This window comes from Macaca fascicularis, chromosome 1 (genome assembly GCF_037993035.2).
Source record: "Macaca fascicularis isolate 582-1 chromosome 1, T2T-MFA8v1.1".
In the NCBI taxonomy this organism is placed as follows: Eukaryota; Metazoa; Chordata; class Mammalia; order Primates; family Cercopithecidae; genus Macaca; species Macaca fascicularis.
In genome coordinates, this window is record NC_088375.1 from 134,518,006 (window position 1) to 134,534,566 (window position 16,561).

A 16,561-nucleotide genomic window follows, 5' to 3' on the forward strand; every position below is an offset into this window, starting at 1 on the left:
CTCCTGGATTCCAACATGACTAGATATACCATATTATAAGGAGGGAAATACATTTTGTTTAGGGGAAAGAAAGGTCAACAAAGTAGTTAAATCTGATTTAACCTGAGGCTCCTATTAGCAGCCTGCTGGAAATATGTGGGTTGCTGAAAATATTAAACGATCAGAGGGGAAAAGGATTAGTATAAAGCAGCAAAAAATAAACAGGTAAGGGCAATTCTATTTAGAAAAGATAAGAAGAATCATTTCATTAGAAAGACAAGGAGAATTAGCAAAGAAGCAAACTGAACTATAAGAAAGATAAAGGCTAGAAAAAGAGAACACACAAATTTGGTCTTTTTAGTGAACTAGAAGTAGTTTAACAACTCAGAGTGAAAATGAAGCAGATAATTACTTAAATCTGGTAACATATACACATCTTTTAAAAATTAATTAAATAAATTTATTTATTTTTTGAGACACAGTCTTGCTCTGTCACCCACGCTGGAGGGCAGTGGCATGATCATAGTTCACTGTAGCCTCAAACCTCTCTCCAGCTCAAGTGATCCTCCTGCTCTGGCCTCCCAAAGCATGAGATTACAGGCGGGAGCCACCATGTCTGGCTCACATATACTTCTTTCTTACAGGACAAAACATTTTGTGTTAAAAATGAGAATATTTTAGAAAAAAAATATCGTTAAGTTCAAAAAGTCTCAAAAAAGTTTATTGAGAACTGCTTATGTGCTTGGTTTTGTAGGAAATACAAAAGCTCAAAAACAAGAAGCATAAAAAAGATAAAACTTAATTCTTCTTTCTCAAGGTATGCAGCCTACTTACTTAGTGTGGTTTTAAGGCTAGAAATTTCCAATTACTTATTATAAACTAGGTGTCATCTAGTGAGCTGTTCACATGTATTAATTCATTAATCCTAACCATAATCCCTGTGGTAGGTACCACTCTGCAGATGAGAAGACTAAGCCATAGAGCATTTACTTCAGGTTATAAAGCTAGTCAATGTAACCCAGGAAATCTGGTTTTAAAGCCTGTTTCTTAATCACAATGATAAAGATTCACAAAAATCATTATACTAATTACCAAAACAAGGCAATATATTTCAAGGGCCAAGTAAGAGGTATAGAAAATAAATGCAATGGGTATCTGGAGGACAAAGAAATTACTGTAAAAAGCAATAGTTAAAGAAGCTTTTATGAAAGATGCAAGAATTAAATTAGTCCTTAAAGATAGGTTAGATGGACAAAGAAAGAGTTGAACAAAAGGCATAAGTGGAAAACTATATGAACTAGGAATACAGGTGTGATAAAGCAAATTTCTTAAACATCTAAGGAAATATTACCAACTAGATGAATTAAACTGATAAATATTTAATTCCTTTAACTCATCTTACAACTACTCTATGTTTTACTGTAAGTTCTCTTTACAAGATAAAACAAATATGCAATATTTCCCATTAGATTTAAAAAAAGGTGAATGGATTATATTTACAACCTAATCTCACTTGGGGCCCAAACAAGCATATTCTGTTTCTTCTTATATAATAAACCAGGCCAAGAAACATTAATTAAGGTCCAAGTATACATAAAGAGCTACACAGACCTTAAGGAAAGAGATAGAACTCGTAATTCTAGGTAAAATTTACTGGGTAATTACTTTGTGTTACATCCTGTTTTCAGTGTTTTATGTGAATGATCTCACTAATCCTCACAAAAACCTTCTAAATTAGATAATATTATTCAAATTTTATAGAGGCAGAAATTGGTGCACAGAGAGGGTATATTACTTGCCAAAGGTCAATCAATGAGTAGGAGCAGAGCCATAATTGCAACCCAAGCAGGCATACTCTGAGCCTATATACTCTATCGCCTGTAAAGAAGACACCAGACTACCCTAAAAGAAAAACACAAAGCTCAGCTGTCCTTCTATTTGCTTACCTTGAAGACCTGCATATTTAAGGGCTGACCAGTTTGGTATGTCATAGCACCCTCCACCATCTTCCTTTTCTTCTGATTCACATCGGTAAAGGATCTGATTTAGCTCAGCCAAAGTTAATTTGGAGGCAATACTAAGAATTGGAAAATAAAGATAACCATATATTGAAGTTTCGCTTGTTGTCAATAGAAACAAAAGAAGATAATCTGAATTATAATCATAAAATGTCTTAGCAGTATATGTTTTAGGAACTCAGCATTCAAATAAACATTACAGTCATACATTATAAGTAATTATTAAAGGACAAATTATGCAAAAGATTCAATTAGAAGCAACAATACTTCCAAACCAAGGAAATAATCAAGTACCAAATTGTATTGATTAGAAGTATGCTGGGAAAATATTTTGGCTTCTATATCCTTGATCTTATAAATTTGTTTTTTTAGCCTTTCTAGTTTGGACTTAGTGTTTTCCTTCCTTCTATTATTTATTTATGTGTTCTCATCTGATTTCCCTCCTTTATATTTCCCTAAGTGAGACATCAAGAACTTTTTATGCTAGTTATTGTATACTAAGAATACTTATCAGAGGATCACTAAAGGAATAATAAAAAGTCAGTTAACTGCCTAGGAAATCACGTGCTCTCTGCCTTTATACTATTCTCCACGTCCCTCCTCTTCTCTTCTCTTCTCTAAGGCTGCACTGCCTCTCAGCTTGTTTATTCAAGAAACCAGGATTTTCTCAGATTAAGATGCCTCCTGATAACTGTTAGAGGGAAGACTGACTATCATGGCCTTGATTTCCCTTTGTTTGGTCAGCAGTAAGACGGTATAACTGACCACACCTGAATACAGCTGAAACTGTATTTTCCTGTGCTTCTATAATAGATGCTCAGGTAATTTCATTTTACATGACTGCCATTTTATGTGAACACATATCCACTTGAATGTATATTCTTCTTTCTCTTTTAGTTCTGGCTCAATTTAGAAAATCATTGTCATCTGTGCTTTGTTCTCTCCATCTCAGCTTTCCTCCTCAGAGCTAGTTTGTGAGTCAGGCCTGAGTCAAATCATTCAGAAGCCTCAGTATCAACTCCATTCTAGGGCAATATTTTTCAACACACAGCCAGTGGACTCCTTGCCTAAAAATTACTTGGGGATCTTATAAAACTGCAAATTTTTTGGCCTTGCTCCAGAATAATCTGAGCAGGTCTGAGGAGGAACATGCATTTTACAAGCAGTTCACCCAACACAAAGCTGCTTCATCACAGATTTTTTGGTTAAGAATGCAACTACTTTATTAAGAATAGTTTGAATTAAGAGTTAATATCCTTAACAATAAAGTCTTACAAAACAACAAAAAAAGCTGAACACAATAGCAAAATGGAGTAATACATAAAACTACACTTCAACAAATACAAATGGCCAATGAACAAAATACTTAGCTTAACTAATAAATTATATGAGATGTTATTTTTAACTATTTTATATATACCAGTTTGATTAGTAACAGCTAACACTTATCAATCACTATGTGTCAAAAACTATTGTGTTTTACTCAAGTAATCCTCACAACTCTGGAAGAAAGGTGCTATAATTATGTCTATTATAAATTCTCAAAGGTCTCTTTTTTTCTAGAGACAGGGTCTTGCTCTGTTGCCCAGGCTGGAGAGCAGTGGCACAATCATGGCTCATTGCAGCCTAGACCTCCTGGGCTCAACTGATGCTGATGCTCCTACTTCAGCTTCCTGAGCAGCTGTGACCACAGGTGTATGCCACAACTCCCAGCTAATTTTTTAAAAACATTTTTTAGAGATAGGGTTTCACTATGTTGCCCAGGCTGGTCTTAAACTCCTGGGCTCAAGTAATCCTCCCACTTTGGCCTACCAAAGTGCTGAGATTATAGGAGTTAGCCACTGCACTCAGCCAGGTCTTACTTCTTATAGCTAATAAGAGTCTGCAATGGAATTCAAACCCAGTTAGTCTGGTTCTATACTCCATGCCCTTAAACACTATATTATATTGTGGTATAATATATTGGTATTGGTAATGATGGAAATTCTTAGATAGAGCTGAAAGTATTAATTAATATAATCTTTCTGGAGGCAATTTGGCAGTATGTATTAAAAGCCTCAAACATATGGATATAGTCTAACCCAATGGTCCTTAACCTTTTTGGCACCAGGGACTGGTTTCACAGAAGACACTTTTTCATGGACTGAGGGTGAGGGAGTGTGGTTTTGGAATGATTCAAGTGCATTACATTTATTGTGTACTTTATTTCTACTATTATTATATTGTAATATATAGTGAAATAACTATACAACTCACCATAATGTGGAGTCAGTGGGATCCCTAAGCTTGTTTTCCTGCAACTAGACAGTGCCATATGGGGGTGATGGGAAACAGTGACAGATCATCAGGCATTAGATTCTCATAGGCAGCATGCAATCTAAATCCCTTGCATGGACAATTCACAATAGGGTTCACGCCCCTATGAGAATTTAATGCAGCCACTGATCTGACAGGAGGCGGAGTTCAGGCCGTAATGCGAGTGATGGGGCGCAGCTGTAAATACAGATAAAGCTCACCTGCCACTCACTTCCTGCTATGCGGCCTGGTTCCTAATGGGCCATGGACCAGTACTGGTCCGTGGCCCAGAGGTTGGGGACCCCTCGTCTAACCCAAAAATTCCATTTCTGAAAATTTATACTAGTACTAATGATGACAAACTATGAGCATTTACTATGTGCCAAGCATTGTGTTAAGTGCTTTATATGTGTTATCCTATTTAATTCTTACAAAATTTTCCAGATGGGAGACTGAGATGATGAAAGTTCTAAACAAATTATCCAAGATCATACTGACAGTAATGAAGCTAAAGTTTAACCCAGGTCTAAACCTCAAAACTGATATTCTTCTGTAGTATGCAGTGACATCTAGAAAGGGAATAACTAAGGATGAATGTACAAAGACATACTAATAGGGAATAATTAGAAGCAATCTAGATATCCAAAAATGGAAACTGTTTAAATAAATTACAGTAAAGCCATAAAGTAGAATCATATGTTGACATTTTTTAAAAATGATGTGGTAAAGGCTATGAGGTATGCAACTTAATCTCAAATACTTTGGATAAATTGTGTGTGTGTGTGTACAGAGAGATGCATGTGTGTGTGTATGTATGCATGTAGGCATGTGTGTATCTATATCTATAGAGAGAATACACATGCAGGTACACACACAAATTATAAAGCAATACGGTAAAATGTTAACAACAGGTGATGCTGACACTGCTGGTCCTTGGACGGTACTTTGAGTAGCAAGGATATAGACGACCCTTAAAACTCCTTAATTCAGTCTAGTGGTAACTCACTTATTAAAGTGGCAAATCTCTATCAAACAAGGCATACTTACGAAGCAAAGGGAATTTTTAATATAGGATCTGAATTGTCAACAGCTAGGCTCCCAGATTTAAAGTGAGGACTGAATTGGGTCAGATGATTTCGAAGAATTCCAACAGCGACTTGTGCGTGTGGATCAAGACTAACTCTGAAAAAGTTAATTAAAAAGTGGTTAATTTTTAGGAGTAATTTATTCAAATTTAACAGGATATGCAAACTATTTTAAATATAAGTCAACAGTTTGAGCTCAGTTAACATACCTGAATATAATAACGCTTCCTGGAGACAAGTTTTCAAATTCTATTTCTTGAATATATTCATTGGGCCCTTTTGTGGCAACTCCAGCTTGTTTAACAATTTTACTTTCATTAAGCTTGAAAAAAATTACATTAAAAAAATCCATTCAACAAATAGTTCTAATGTCCTTAAAATGCTAAACATAGTAGTAAGATGAGAGTCCTAAATACCTGAATATGTTCTCTAATTTCTACTGTGATATCTGGCATTCCATTGATTGAATTCTCATCCTTCCTATAAGGTTTCGTATTTCTCTCAATAGTTCTAGCTTCAAGAACTACTTCTTCAATTTTGCCTAGGAATATATAAAAACATTTTAACAAAATTTCATATGGAATCATCAAAATTAGGAAGGCTAAAGTGGTTTCAAATCATTTAACTTAAAGTTGAAAAGAAAATATCAGTTAATTTTTTTTAGAAGTCTGAAAGTAGATGATTCTAACCAAGGTGCATTTTACATTAAAAAAAAAAAAATACGACTTAGTTAACAAAGCTTTTTTTGAAGTAGAGATGTATCAAAATAATAGCTTAGCTCTGGCGAACAACTACCTAATTTTGAGCAGAAAAAAAGCAAATCACTTGAAAGGCATACATTTTTTAAAAAATTGGAATATTTCAGATACAAAAAAAAAAATTAAAAACCCAGGTTCCACTTCCTCACTTAAAGAAAAATTTACAAATACAAGTAAAGCGTCCGTGTACCCATTCTTCACTTTCAGAGGTAACCTCAATTCAGTTTGGTGCTCACTATTCCTGGCATTTTCACTACACATGCCTGTTTCCTTAAACAACATATATTATTTTCCCTATTTCCAAGTTTTATTAAAATGAATTCAAATTACATATATTTGCAACTTGCTTTTTACTGGTCAACAATGTATTTTTTAGATTCATTCACACTGCTACATCAGCTCTAGCACATTTACTTCAAATGTCAAATAATATTCTACTGTATGAATATACCAAAATACATCTGTTCTATTACAGTTGTCTCTAATTTTTCTCTATTATAAACAATGTTGCAATAAATATTCTTGTGCATATCTTCAAATGGAAATGTATGAAAATTTCCCAGATATATACCTAGGGATAGAACTGCAGGGTCAATGGATTATATAAAATTACAACCTTACTTTAAATAACTTAAGGTTTAGGTCATTAATCTGGCAATAGGTAACAGAACCTTTTGATCTAGAAATTCTACCTCTGTAAATATACACTAAGAAAATTGCTTAAAAGAAAAAACAATTATCCTTAGTGTATATTTAAAACACTACTAAACATACTAAAGAATATTAAAAACGGCATAACAACAATGTATGAAACATTTAACAAAACAATAATCACAATTTTGTGGACTGACAAGAGGAAATGTTTTAGGAATGATCCGTGACCAAAACAAAACCAGAGATAATATTGTACATTGTGATTGTTGTCCTATAAAACTAAATATGTACATTAGCAAAGATCAGATAAGGATAGTGAATATAAATTTGTGAACAATTAAAGAAACTTTTAGGTATTCAGGTTGATAATTTTTAAAAACAGGAACTATGCATACTCAGCAACTAGCAACCAATATAGAATATGATGATTTTTCTGGGAATTTTCATTTGGTCAATCAATCAACAAACTTTGACAGCTGCTGCACGAACAGGAGCACGGTATGCTATACCACATATAATAGTAAGACAATAAAATACACATATCCAGAAAAAAATCAAGTAATATTAAGGACACACCTCAGGGATGTATTTTATAATTTTTGACTCTCTATGCCAAAGGAGTACATAGAGACTATAATTGCTGTATGTTCCGAAGAAAGAGAGATCACTGAACAAAGAAGGTGCAACTTTAGACCTTGAAAGATCCAGACAATTCACATAGTATTTGGGAAGAAGTAAAAATACCTATTTGGCTGAAATAGTGGACTGACATAGGGCTAGGATTGTAGATGAGGATGGATTATGAAAAGCCTTAAACATAAGGTTATATTGTTTGCCATTTTAGTTTATATATTTGTATGTATGTCTGTGCATATACACAAAGACATATATTTATACATGTATATACATATACACTAACACAAATATATATATTGTTCTGCTAGAAGAGAAATAAATGTTCATTTTACACAAATTAGGAAATAAAATATAAACAAAAATATTTCACAACTCAAAAAATGTTAATATTTGAAAGTATTTCTGTCTAGGTTTTGTTCCACCCAGTAAAAATATAAGTTACCAAAAATTTCTTTTTTTTTTTTTTTTTTTTTTGAGACAGGGTCTCACTCTATCACCCAGGCTAGAGTGCAGTGGTGGGATCTGGACTCACTGCAACCACTGCCTCCTGGGCTCAAGCAATCCTCCCACCTCAGCCTCAGGAGTAGCTGAGACTACAGGCATTTGCCACCATGTCCACCTAATTTTTTGTACTTTTTTTGATAGAGACAGAGTTTTACCATAATGCTGAGGCTGGTCTTGAACTCCTGAATTCAAGTGATCTGCCTGCCTCAGCCTCCTGAAGTGTTGGGATTATAGGTGTGAGCCATCATGCCTGGCAAAAGTTTAAATTCTTTTTCTCAAGTACATCCACAGTAGCACTGTGTTATAATATATATGATATATACATGATATGTAACTATAACGTTATAGTATAATTTAATATAATGATATAATACAAATACAATAACAATTTTCAGATTGCATTACCAGGGATGCACATTTGAGGCACTTCCTTGCTGTAAAATGAAGTCTTGGGATTCCTGAAAGCAGTTCTAGATACAGCCACAACAGACTGATGGATGCTAGGTGAGTGTCTTGTTACTGCCACTATGTCTTCATCAACTTGATCCACATACACCTGAGAAGCAGAAAGAGCACCTAGATTAGCTTTCAAACTGGAAAGACTTACTCTGAAATTGAACCTGAAGAAACAAATTTAATAATTTCTTGCCTGAATAAAACCCTTGGCTCCAAGCTCCTGATGAAGCTTATTGATAGCACACCTGGCTGCAATAATGCCGCTTTGGAAATTAACTTCACCTGTATTTGAAGGCAATGCTTCAGGATTCCACTTAGTGTAAAACCGTTCCTCAGAAACCACTGAAATCTAGACAAAGGTAAAATTTAGCATGGATACATTTTAATTATAATGAATTTTTTTGATAAAAATGCCCAAAGTTATTGGCCATGTAGGTTTTAAAAAACAACATATAAACAAACCTGATGAGGCACTAATTCATCATAGCCTCTTGTACTTCCACTAGCACAACACGCCATAGAAACAATTGTAGTACTTGGAAGAGCATCATATGCTGATCTATGCTAGAAGACAACAACAAAGCAAAAGTTTGCTTTCTTTCAAATGCAAAATGCCATTCTATAGCATAATGAAGTAAAAGGATAATTACATAAATAAATTCATAAGGTAAATAAATTTGCTTTTAAACAAGCAAAACATTCTGAAAACTATGTATTATAAATCAGTTATAAATCTAAGACACTAGTTTGAAGTATATGGAAATGATTGTGACCAAGTGTTAGAGAGTTAAGTATCAAAGCATTCAGCAAAATAAGTACATGAAAAAGATTAGGTGCTTACCACAATAGGACACTCATTATCATGGGTAATATCCATAAACAAGGCATGTGCAATAGCTGGCATTAAAGGCCTCAAACAGGGCTGAACAAAGGATCCAACAGGTTCTCCTCCATATCGGTAAACTAATCTGCCCTCTTCATGACTATTATATGCACTCATTGCCTCTGCAGAGCATTACAGAATATTTTAACAATCTTCATTATTTATGTCCAGGAAGAGGTTAGATTTCTTATCATAAATGATTTTCAAAATAAAGACCACATCAACATTATAAAAAAAAACTGCTTTAAGGATTTAAACAAATGTCTACTAGTTTAAGTGACAAAAAAGTTTTCCCCGTAACTTAACTGGAGAAATGGCTCATGTAAGGAAAAGGGAACATACGTTGTTTACTGGGATGTAAGCTACACAAAATTCAGTGTAAAACATCTAAACTTTACATCATATCTCCCAGTAGAAGATGAAAAACAGGTTTACGTATTTTCAGCAACAAAAAATGGTTTTGTTAGTGAGTCTTCAGTTCATCCTACTGGTCTTTCAATTTGAAATGAGGTACCTTACCCCCAAGCAGAAATTTATACTGATAAAAATAGAATGAGTCATATTAGAATATGTCATACAAACTATTTAAAAGAACATTAACTGTGTTAAAAAATTATTAAGCATTGCATATGAAGCTATTAAATCCTTTAATCTACTTAAACAAAAGCTAAAGTTTTAGATGGGAAATACACTCCAACAAGCCTACCTCTTATTAAGGAACTAATGCCCAGTCTAGTAACAAAGATATTGTCCAGATCTTCACTTCCTGTGAACAGTTCAGCTACTACATATAAATTGGGTTGCAAATTCCTAGCAGCATCCAACATGTACTGTAAAAAGCACAGCGACAAATGTAACAAATAAATGTAACAAAGAGAATAGCAAGATAGGAGGAAGGAAGGAAACAAAAGGAGGCATGGATTTCACATAGAAAAATATGCAGCAAGATAAAATGGAAATTCAAGAAGAATTTCCAAATAAAATTTCATTGTACATATGTAAGAAAATATCAAACATACCAAAACACATAGAAACAAGAGAATTTATAAAGAGAAGAAAACAGTTAAAAAGGAAGATTAGATTTTGCAAAGATATTGAGACATGAGAGAGAAAAAGAAGAAGAAAAATGTTAGTTTCATATTACTAAATGTAAATCATAACACTACAATTCTGTTAGGCTTTCTCCCTGTTTGCTTATCTATCTATCTATCTATCTATCTATCTATCTATCTATCTATCTATCTATCTATCTATCTATCTATCTATCTATCTATCTATCTATCTAATTTATTTTTGAGACCGAGTTTCTTTCTTGTTGCCCAGGCTGGAGTGCAATGGCGTGATCTGAGCTCACCACAACCTCTGCCTTCCAGGTTCAAGCGATTCTCCCGCCTCAGCCTCCTGAGTAGCTGGGATTACAAGCATGTGCCACCACACCCAGCTAATTTTGTATTTTTAGTAGAGACAGGGTTTCTCCACGTTGGTCAGGCTGGTCGCAAACTCCCAACCTCAGGTGATCCGCCTGCCTTGGCCTAAAAGTGCTGGGATTACAGACGTGAGCCACTGTGCCAGGGCCTATGTGCTTATTTTTAAAACTTTAATCAGACTTAATTTCCAGGTGGTTGACTAAACAATTATTCACAAATTCCCTGATGAATTACGTAGCTGTTGGAAAGATTAGGTCTGCTTGACCAGATTGAAGCCAGTTTCTCCTACAGATGATGATAAAACTCTTAAAAACTCTCATACCTTACAATTTCTACTTGTGTGATTTATATTTAACACTGGTGCTATCTACCTAGCTGTTTATTATAAACACTGGTTTATAATAAAAAATCAGATAGGTTCCAAACTGTTAAACATAACATTTGCACAAAGATTAATAAAATACTTGAAATTCTCTCAGCTAACAAGTAGAATCCTAGTTTTGTAATTTAAAATTAAGTTTGAACATTCTTTTCTGCCATATAATAATCTTAGAAGCATTTTTTTTTTTGCTGTTGCTAAAAGCACAATAAAATAAAGCCGTCATTTTTTGGAACTAGACAATGTTCTATCAGCTTAACTAATGTTCACTAAATCCCTCCAAATCAAATCAATTTTTCATCACAGGACTTGAAACATATACATTATAATACTGCTTTAATATCATACAAATAAGATTTTTTCAGGTAAACACACATTTCCAAAGAACACCTAGGTGACACTGGTCACTAGGAAGCTATCAAAAATCTTACAAGCAGTGCTACTGTAGGGTTTCTAAAACTAATAAATTAAAAAAAATCTTATAAGCAGGATGAAAATTATGAGTTTAATTACAAAGTTGTATTAGATAGAAAGTAATATTGTAAGTATTGGCATTGTTCAGAAGTTATTGTAAAGAGCTCAAAGAGGAATAGACAATGTTTATGTTTACACTTATATTTTTATAAATAATAAAAATTAAATCGATGAGGCTAGACTGGCTTCAATATGCTATAACGTTAATTTTTTTTAAATTTTATTTTATTTATTTATTTATTTAGACAGAGTCTCACTGTGTCGCTACGCTGGAGTGCAGTGGTGTGATCTCAGTTCACTGCAACCCTCGCCTCCTGGGTTCAAGTGATTCTCTTGCCTCAGCCTCATGAGTAGCTGGCACTACAGGTGCACACCACTATAATGTGTAATAAGCTATTCACCTTCACAGTCACTTCTAAATATATTGAAAGCAACCTAAAAATAAGAAAAATTAACATTTATGTATTTACAGTAGCCAATATACATTTTATGTATTGTAAACACATTTCATGTATTTACAATAGCGCTCCATATTATCAGAAACAATATGATCAACTTCCCTAAATTAAAATTTTAAAATTAACTAGTTAAATATTTTGTAGCCCAGTATTCCATAACAACTGCATCAAAAGATTGTTAGAATTATGTTAATTATGCAATAGTGATAAACACTACCACCAAATCAATGTCAGTGTCCAACTAGCAAAAGGAAACATTTACCTGCATAGTCTACTTAAGGAAAGCTAGGAAAGAACACTGAATTTCTTTTCTTAATGTAGATAAATTGTTTTTCTGTACCTCAGCTACATGAAGAGGTGTTGAGTGGCAGTTATCAAGACGTACTCCCTGGAAATAAGTTGCAGTTATTTCAGTGTATTTTTTCATGTGTGCCCAGAGAAAAGGACAGTCCTCTGGTTTATTCCCATAGCGCAATTTAACACTGTCTCCCCAGCAAATAAGTTCTCTCCTTAGGTAAACTTCTGAGCCTGTCCAGAAAAGAGATTGCTTTCAATAGTTCAAGAAATAAAATGAAAACAATTACTTCATGGAAACACTGATTTTTAAATTGCTTTGATCATTTCTGCCACGAATGATATATTGGTTAAAATTGTATCTAAAGTGGTATGAGATAATGTTTTAAAAAATTAATAATAATTTATTTCTCATAGCTACTCTGAAAAAACTCTAGCTTATAGTTTCTTCTAAAAATGTGTCCTCAATTTCAAAAACCCAAGTCACTTCATAAGGGAAAATAGAAATGTTAATATCATAGGCCTTTCAAAACCATAGTTCTACCAAGACATTTAAAGCTCCATTTCCACCTCCTACTTATTTTCGGCAACAGGTTATATTAGATCCATGGCATACAGCAGAATGGCTTGATTTTGTTTAGAATGGCTAGAAAAAAGAGGGCAGAGATACTTACACCCAAATTTATACTCTTAAAAAAAAGCATAAGATTTCTGAATAAATTCTGATGTCACTAAAATAGACTTCTAGTTTTGAAATGTTAAAAAATAAATATATCAATGAGCTCCTGCAACATTCTTCCTGGTAATGAAATAGCTATAGAAAAACAAGACACTAAGAATGAGGGGGGACCTCAAACCATTAGGTTCTAGTTTAATTGCCACTGAAATGTTTTAATACCTCTGGCCAATGAGTGAAAATCTCTCTTATGACAATGTATTTGTAATAGCAGTGGTTTCAAACTTGTTTGTAAAAATGCAATAATATTTTGTCCAAATAAAAGCTTACATAGACCCACAGTATAGAAAATAGATACATAAAAGTTATTCCGTTTGAGAGGATAAAAGGTAGGAAGGCAAAGGAGAGGAAAGAAGATGAACTTTTTTATTTGTTGACTCCATGTTTTCTTTCTCAAATTGTATGTACCTCTGGTACCTTTATTGGTGAAATAGTTTAAAAACCAATAGAATAATGGGGAAGAAAATCAATAAAGCAGATTTTATCTTGACCTTGCCATGAACTATTCTTTCCCTATTCATAGAGAAGTTAAAAATTATATACCTGGTTCAGCAAAGTTTCGAAGAGGATCATCTCCCATTACCCATCCGTTGTGTGCCATCAGAAAACAAGCTTTATTTGGGAGATGAATCATAGATTCTTCCACGGAGAAGTCCATTTCTTCAAATGGGAAAGTAAAATACCTATGAAAATATAATTAAATATTAAATCCATACAAAGAAACTCCTTGGAGAGAATATGAATTTGCAACATTAAAACTAAACTTCTTCTCTAATGAATAGAATAAAATTAGTTTGATGCTATTTATAGAAAAAAAGTTCAACATAGGTCAAGAATCTTCAATAGACTTTTTGAGTAAATCTAGTAGAATGTGAGAAATAGGGAGTTAACACAACAGGATAGCTGGCTAACATTTAAAATAATGTTTAAAACTTCATAAAACTAGGCCGGGCGCGGTGGCTCAAGCCTGTAATCCCAGCACTCTGGGAGGCCGAGGCGGGCGGATCACGAGGTCAGGAGATCGAGACCATCCTGGCTAACACGGTGAAACCCCGTCTCTACTAAAAAAAATACAAAAAAAAACTAGCCGGGCGAGGTGGCGGGCGCCTGTAGTCCCAGCTATTCGGGAGGCTGAGGCAGGAGAATGGCGTAAACCCGGGAGGCGGAGCTTGCAGTGAGCTGAGATCCGGCCACTGCACTCCCGCCCGGGCGACAGAGCGAGACTCCGTCTCAAAAAAAAGAAAACAAAAAACAAAAAACAAAAAAAAACTTCATAAAACTATTTTAAAAAATCATGGAGGTAGCCAGGCATGGTGGCTCATGCCTGCAATCCCAGAACTTTGGGAGGCTGAGGCAGGCGGATTACCTGAGGTCAGGAGTTTGAGACCAGCCTGGCCAACATGGGGAAACCCCGTTTCTACTAAAACTACAAAAATTAGCTGGGCATGGTGGTGCACCCCTGTAGCCTGGCTACTTGGGTGGCTGAGGCAGGAGAATCGCTTGAACCCGGGAGGCAGAGGTTGCAGTGAGCTGAGATCGCGCCACTGCACTCCAGCCTGGGTGACACAACGAGACTCCATCTCAAAGAAAAAAAAAAAATAATTGAGGCATTGATGTTACTTTGCAAAGATGTTTTAAAAAAAGACTCTTAAGTAAAGTTATGCAAAGGCTTTTACTACACTCTAGTTGCCCAACCTATGCTTCATGTCACTTACAAAGTAAGGAGCTAGATGCTTGCTTAAATTGATTAATATTGAATTTATCACTAAGTATGCAGTCCTCCAGAAACATTAAAGTAAATGATAACTATAAATTGGTTCATACTGATGACAGTTTCTCTAACAAAATATTTGCCTAATAAAATGAGTTAATATTAAGCCTATGTCCAAATCAAAACTTCTATTTCAATTTAAGAAATGTACTGAAGTCACATGTTAAAGAAAACATTTAGGTTAATTTCAGATGTTAAATACAATTTTCAATGTTCAACCATCAATAAGAAAAAAAAAAAAAACAACAAAAATGCAACACCTGGTAACTAAAGGATGCTTTCTAGTGACAGGTCCTAGTTTTGGACCATGGCCAGCCAGTCGTTCATAAAACACATTTCCCAAAAGGCAATTAACTGCCTGAAAAACATTAAATTGTGTTAGATCATCATCATCATCAAGACAACAAAAAAATAGTAATAAGATGCAAGGAAAAGCAGCAGTTCAAAAATAAGTAAAACCTGTTCCTGATGATAGTTAATGAGTCGATGCTTCTCTGAATTTAATTCCTCAATTCTCTGACGAAACCAATTACAGCATTCTTCAATTGCTGCTGGCCCATTGCTAGAGCAGATGGAGAAATGCAGATATAGTATTTAATGGCTTTACAGATTCTACATTTAAAAACTTTCTAACAAAGGTCACAGAAACCTTAAATATATTCATCAGGATTTCAATTATGGCTGATGATGCTTTTCAATTGTAAAAATGTTTATACACAAATATAGAAACATGGCCAACGCACAGAAAAAGTGGGAAAATGTCATGTGCTGAAATAGTAGAATTACAGTGAATTACTTTATTTCATTTTCTATTAAGCATTTTTAATAAGTAGTATGAAAATCATACTAGCCATAAAGGTTTATAAGTAATATTCTTTATTTCACAGAAAAAAACACATTACATACTCATGTGGTATGAAAGTCGTTAGTGCAATGTTCATATCTACAGTACAGCCAAACCGTCTGTATTCAGGATCTTGAATAATCTTAAGATGTTGGTTTGGATCAGACTTGGTTACTCTCCTATTTTCTAAAAGAAAAAAAGATGGTATCTTAAATGCAACTATCCACAAAGATTATAACTGTTACTATTTTCTAATTTGGGGCCTATAATTTTTTCATTGAAAATAAAACAAGTATTTCACAAGTATCGTTCTACCTCCTCTCCTCATCTTGCTGTGTGTGTACACACACACACACAGACACACACACACACACACGAGGCGTGTGGAGAAAGAAACACAGAGAGACAAAAATAACATAAAAGAAAGACACAAAGATTCCTATCAATTCAACCCCAGCACCACTTTTCTGCCTACGTCAGCATTCACTTATTCTATTCTTTTTTTTTTTTAAACACATTAAGGACTTTAGTGGAACGTGTTTTCCTCCCATGTGCTACCAATATTCTAACATTAGGAGTTCTTTTTCAAGATTGCTTTCAAAGTTTGCTTCCTAAAGTCTTATTAACAACCTGACTTTCTTTGTATTCTCTAAAAGAAGCACACAGGCTTAATACTTTCTTTCCCTTTTCATCAACCATATTCCTTAGATAATAACTTAAAAATTAAAAGGGAAATAAATAGTTTTTGGGGAAATTTTCACTCTTTTTCTGGCACTTGTTTGTAATAAAATTAAGAATTGGTACAGGATTGCCTCCATTGAACTTGATTTTATATTAACTAATTAATTTCTATCTGGCTTATTCCAAAGAGACTTTGAAATGGCTTATAAAAACACAAAAAAACATAAAA

At 34.1% G+C, this 16,561-nt stretch overlaps 1 protein-coding gene across 2 annotated transcripts in view; it reads right to left on the minus strand.

Moving 5' to 3' along the window:
• The window catches only part of AGL (amylo-alpha-1,6-glucosidase and 4-alpha-glucanotransferase), a 72,851-nt gene that overhangs the window by 33,842 nt on the left and 22,448 nt on the right, over nucleotides 1–16,561 (minus strand). For both annotated transcript variants that reach the window (XM_074000855.1, XM_005542615.4), the window contains 14 exons: nucleotides 15,714–15,837; nucleotides 15,267–15,369; nucleotides 15,068–15,165; nucleotides 13,580–13,719; nucleotides 12,347–12,534; nucleotides 9,975–10,098; nucleotides 9,227–9,390; nucleotides 8,848–8,949; nucleotides 8,579–8,734; nucleotides 8,335–8,485; nucleotides 5,794–5,918; nucleotides 5,587–5,699; nucleotides 5,340–5,474; nucleotides 1,926–2,056 (listed from right to left, as the gene is read on the minus strand). In XM_074000855.1, coding sequence (XP_073856956.1) covers nucleotides 1,926–2,056; nucleotides 5,340–5,474; nucleotides 5,587–5,699; nucleotides 5,794–5,918; nucleotides 8,335–8,485; nucleotides 8,579–8,734; nucleotides 8,848–8,949; nucleotides 9,227–9,390; nucleotides 9,975–10,098; nucleotides 12,347–12,534; nucleotides 13,580–13,719; nucleotides 15,068–15,165; nucleotides 15,267–15,369; nucleotides 15,714–15,837 — 1,854 coding nt within the window. The remainder of the gene's footprint in view (nucleotides 1–1,925; nucleotides 2,057–5,339; nucleotides 5,475–5,586; nucleotides 5,700–5,793; nucleotides 5,919–8,334; nucleotides 8,486–8,578; nucleotides 8,735–8,847; nucleotides 8,950–9,226; nucleotides 9,391–9,974; nucleotides 10,099–12,346; nucleotides 12,535–13,579; nucleotides 13,720–15,067; nucleotides 15,166–15,266; nucleotides 15,370–15,713; nucleotides 15,838–16,561) is intronic.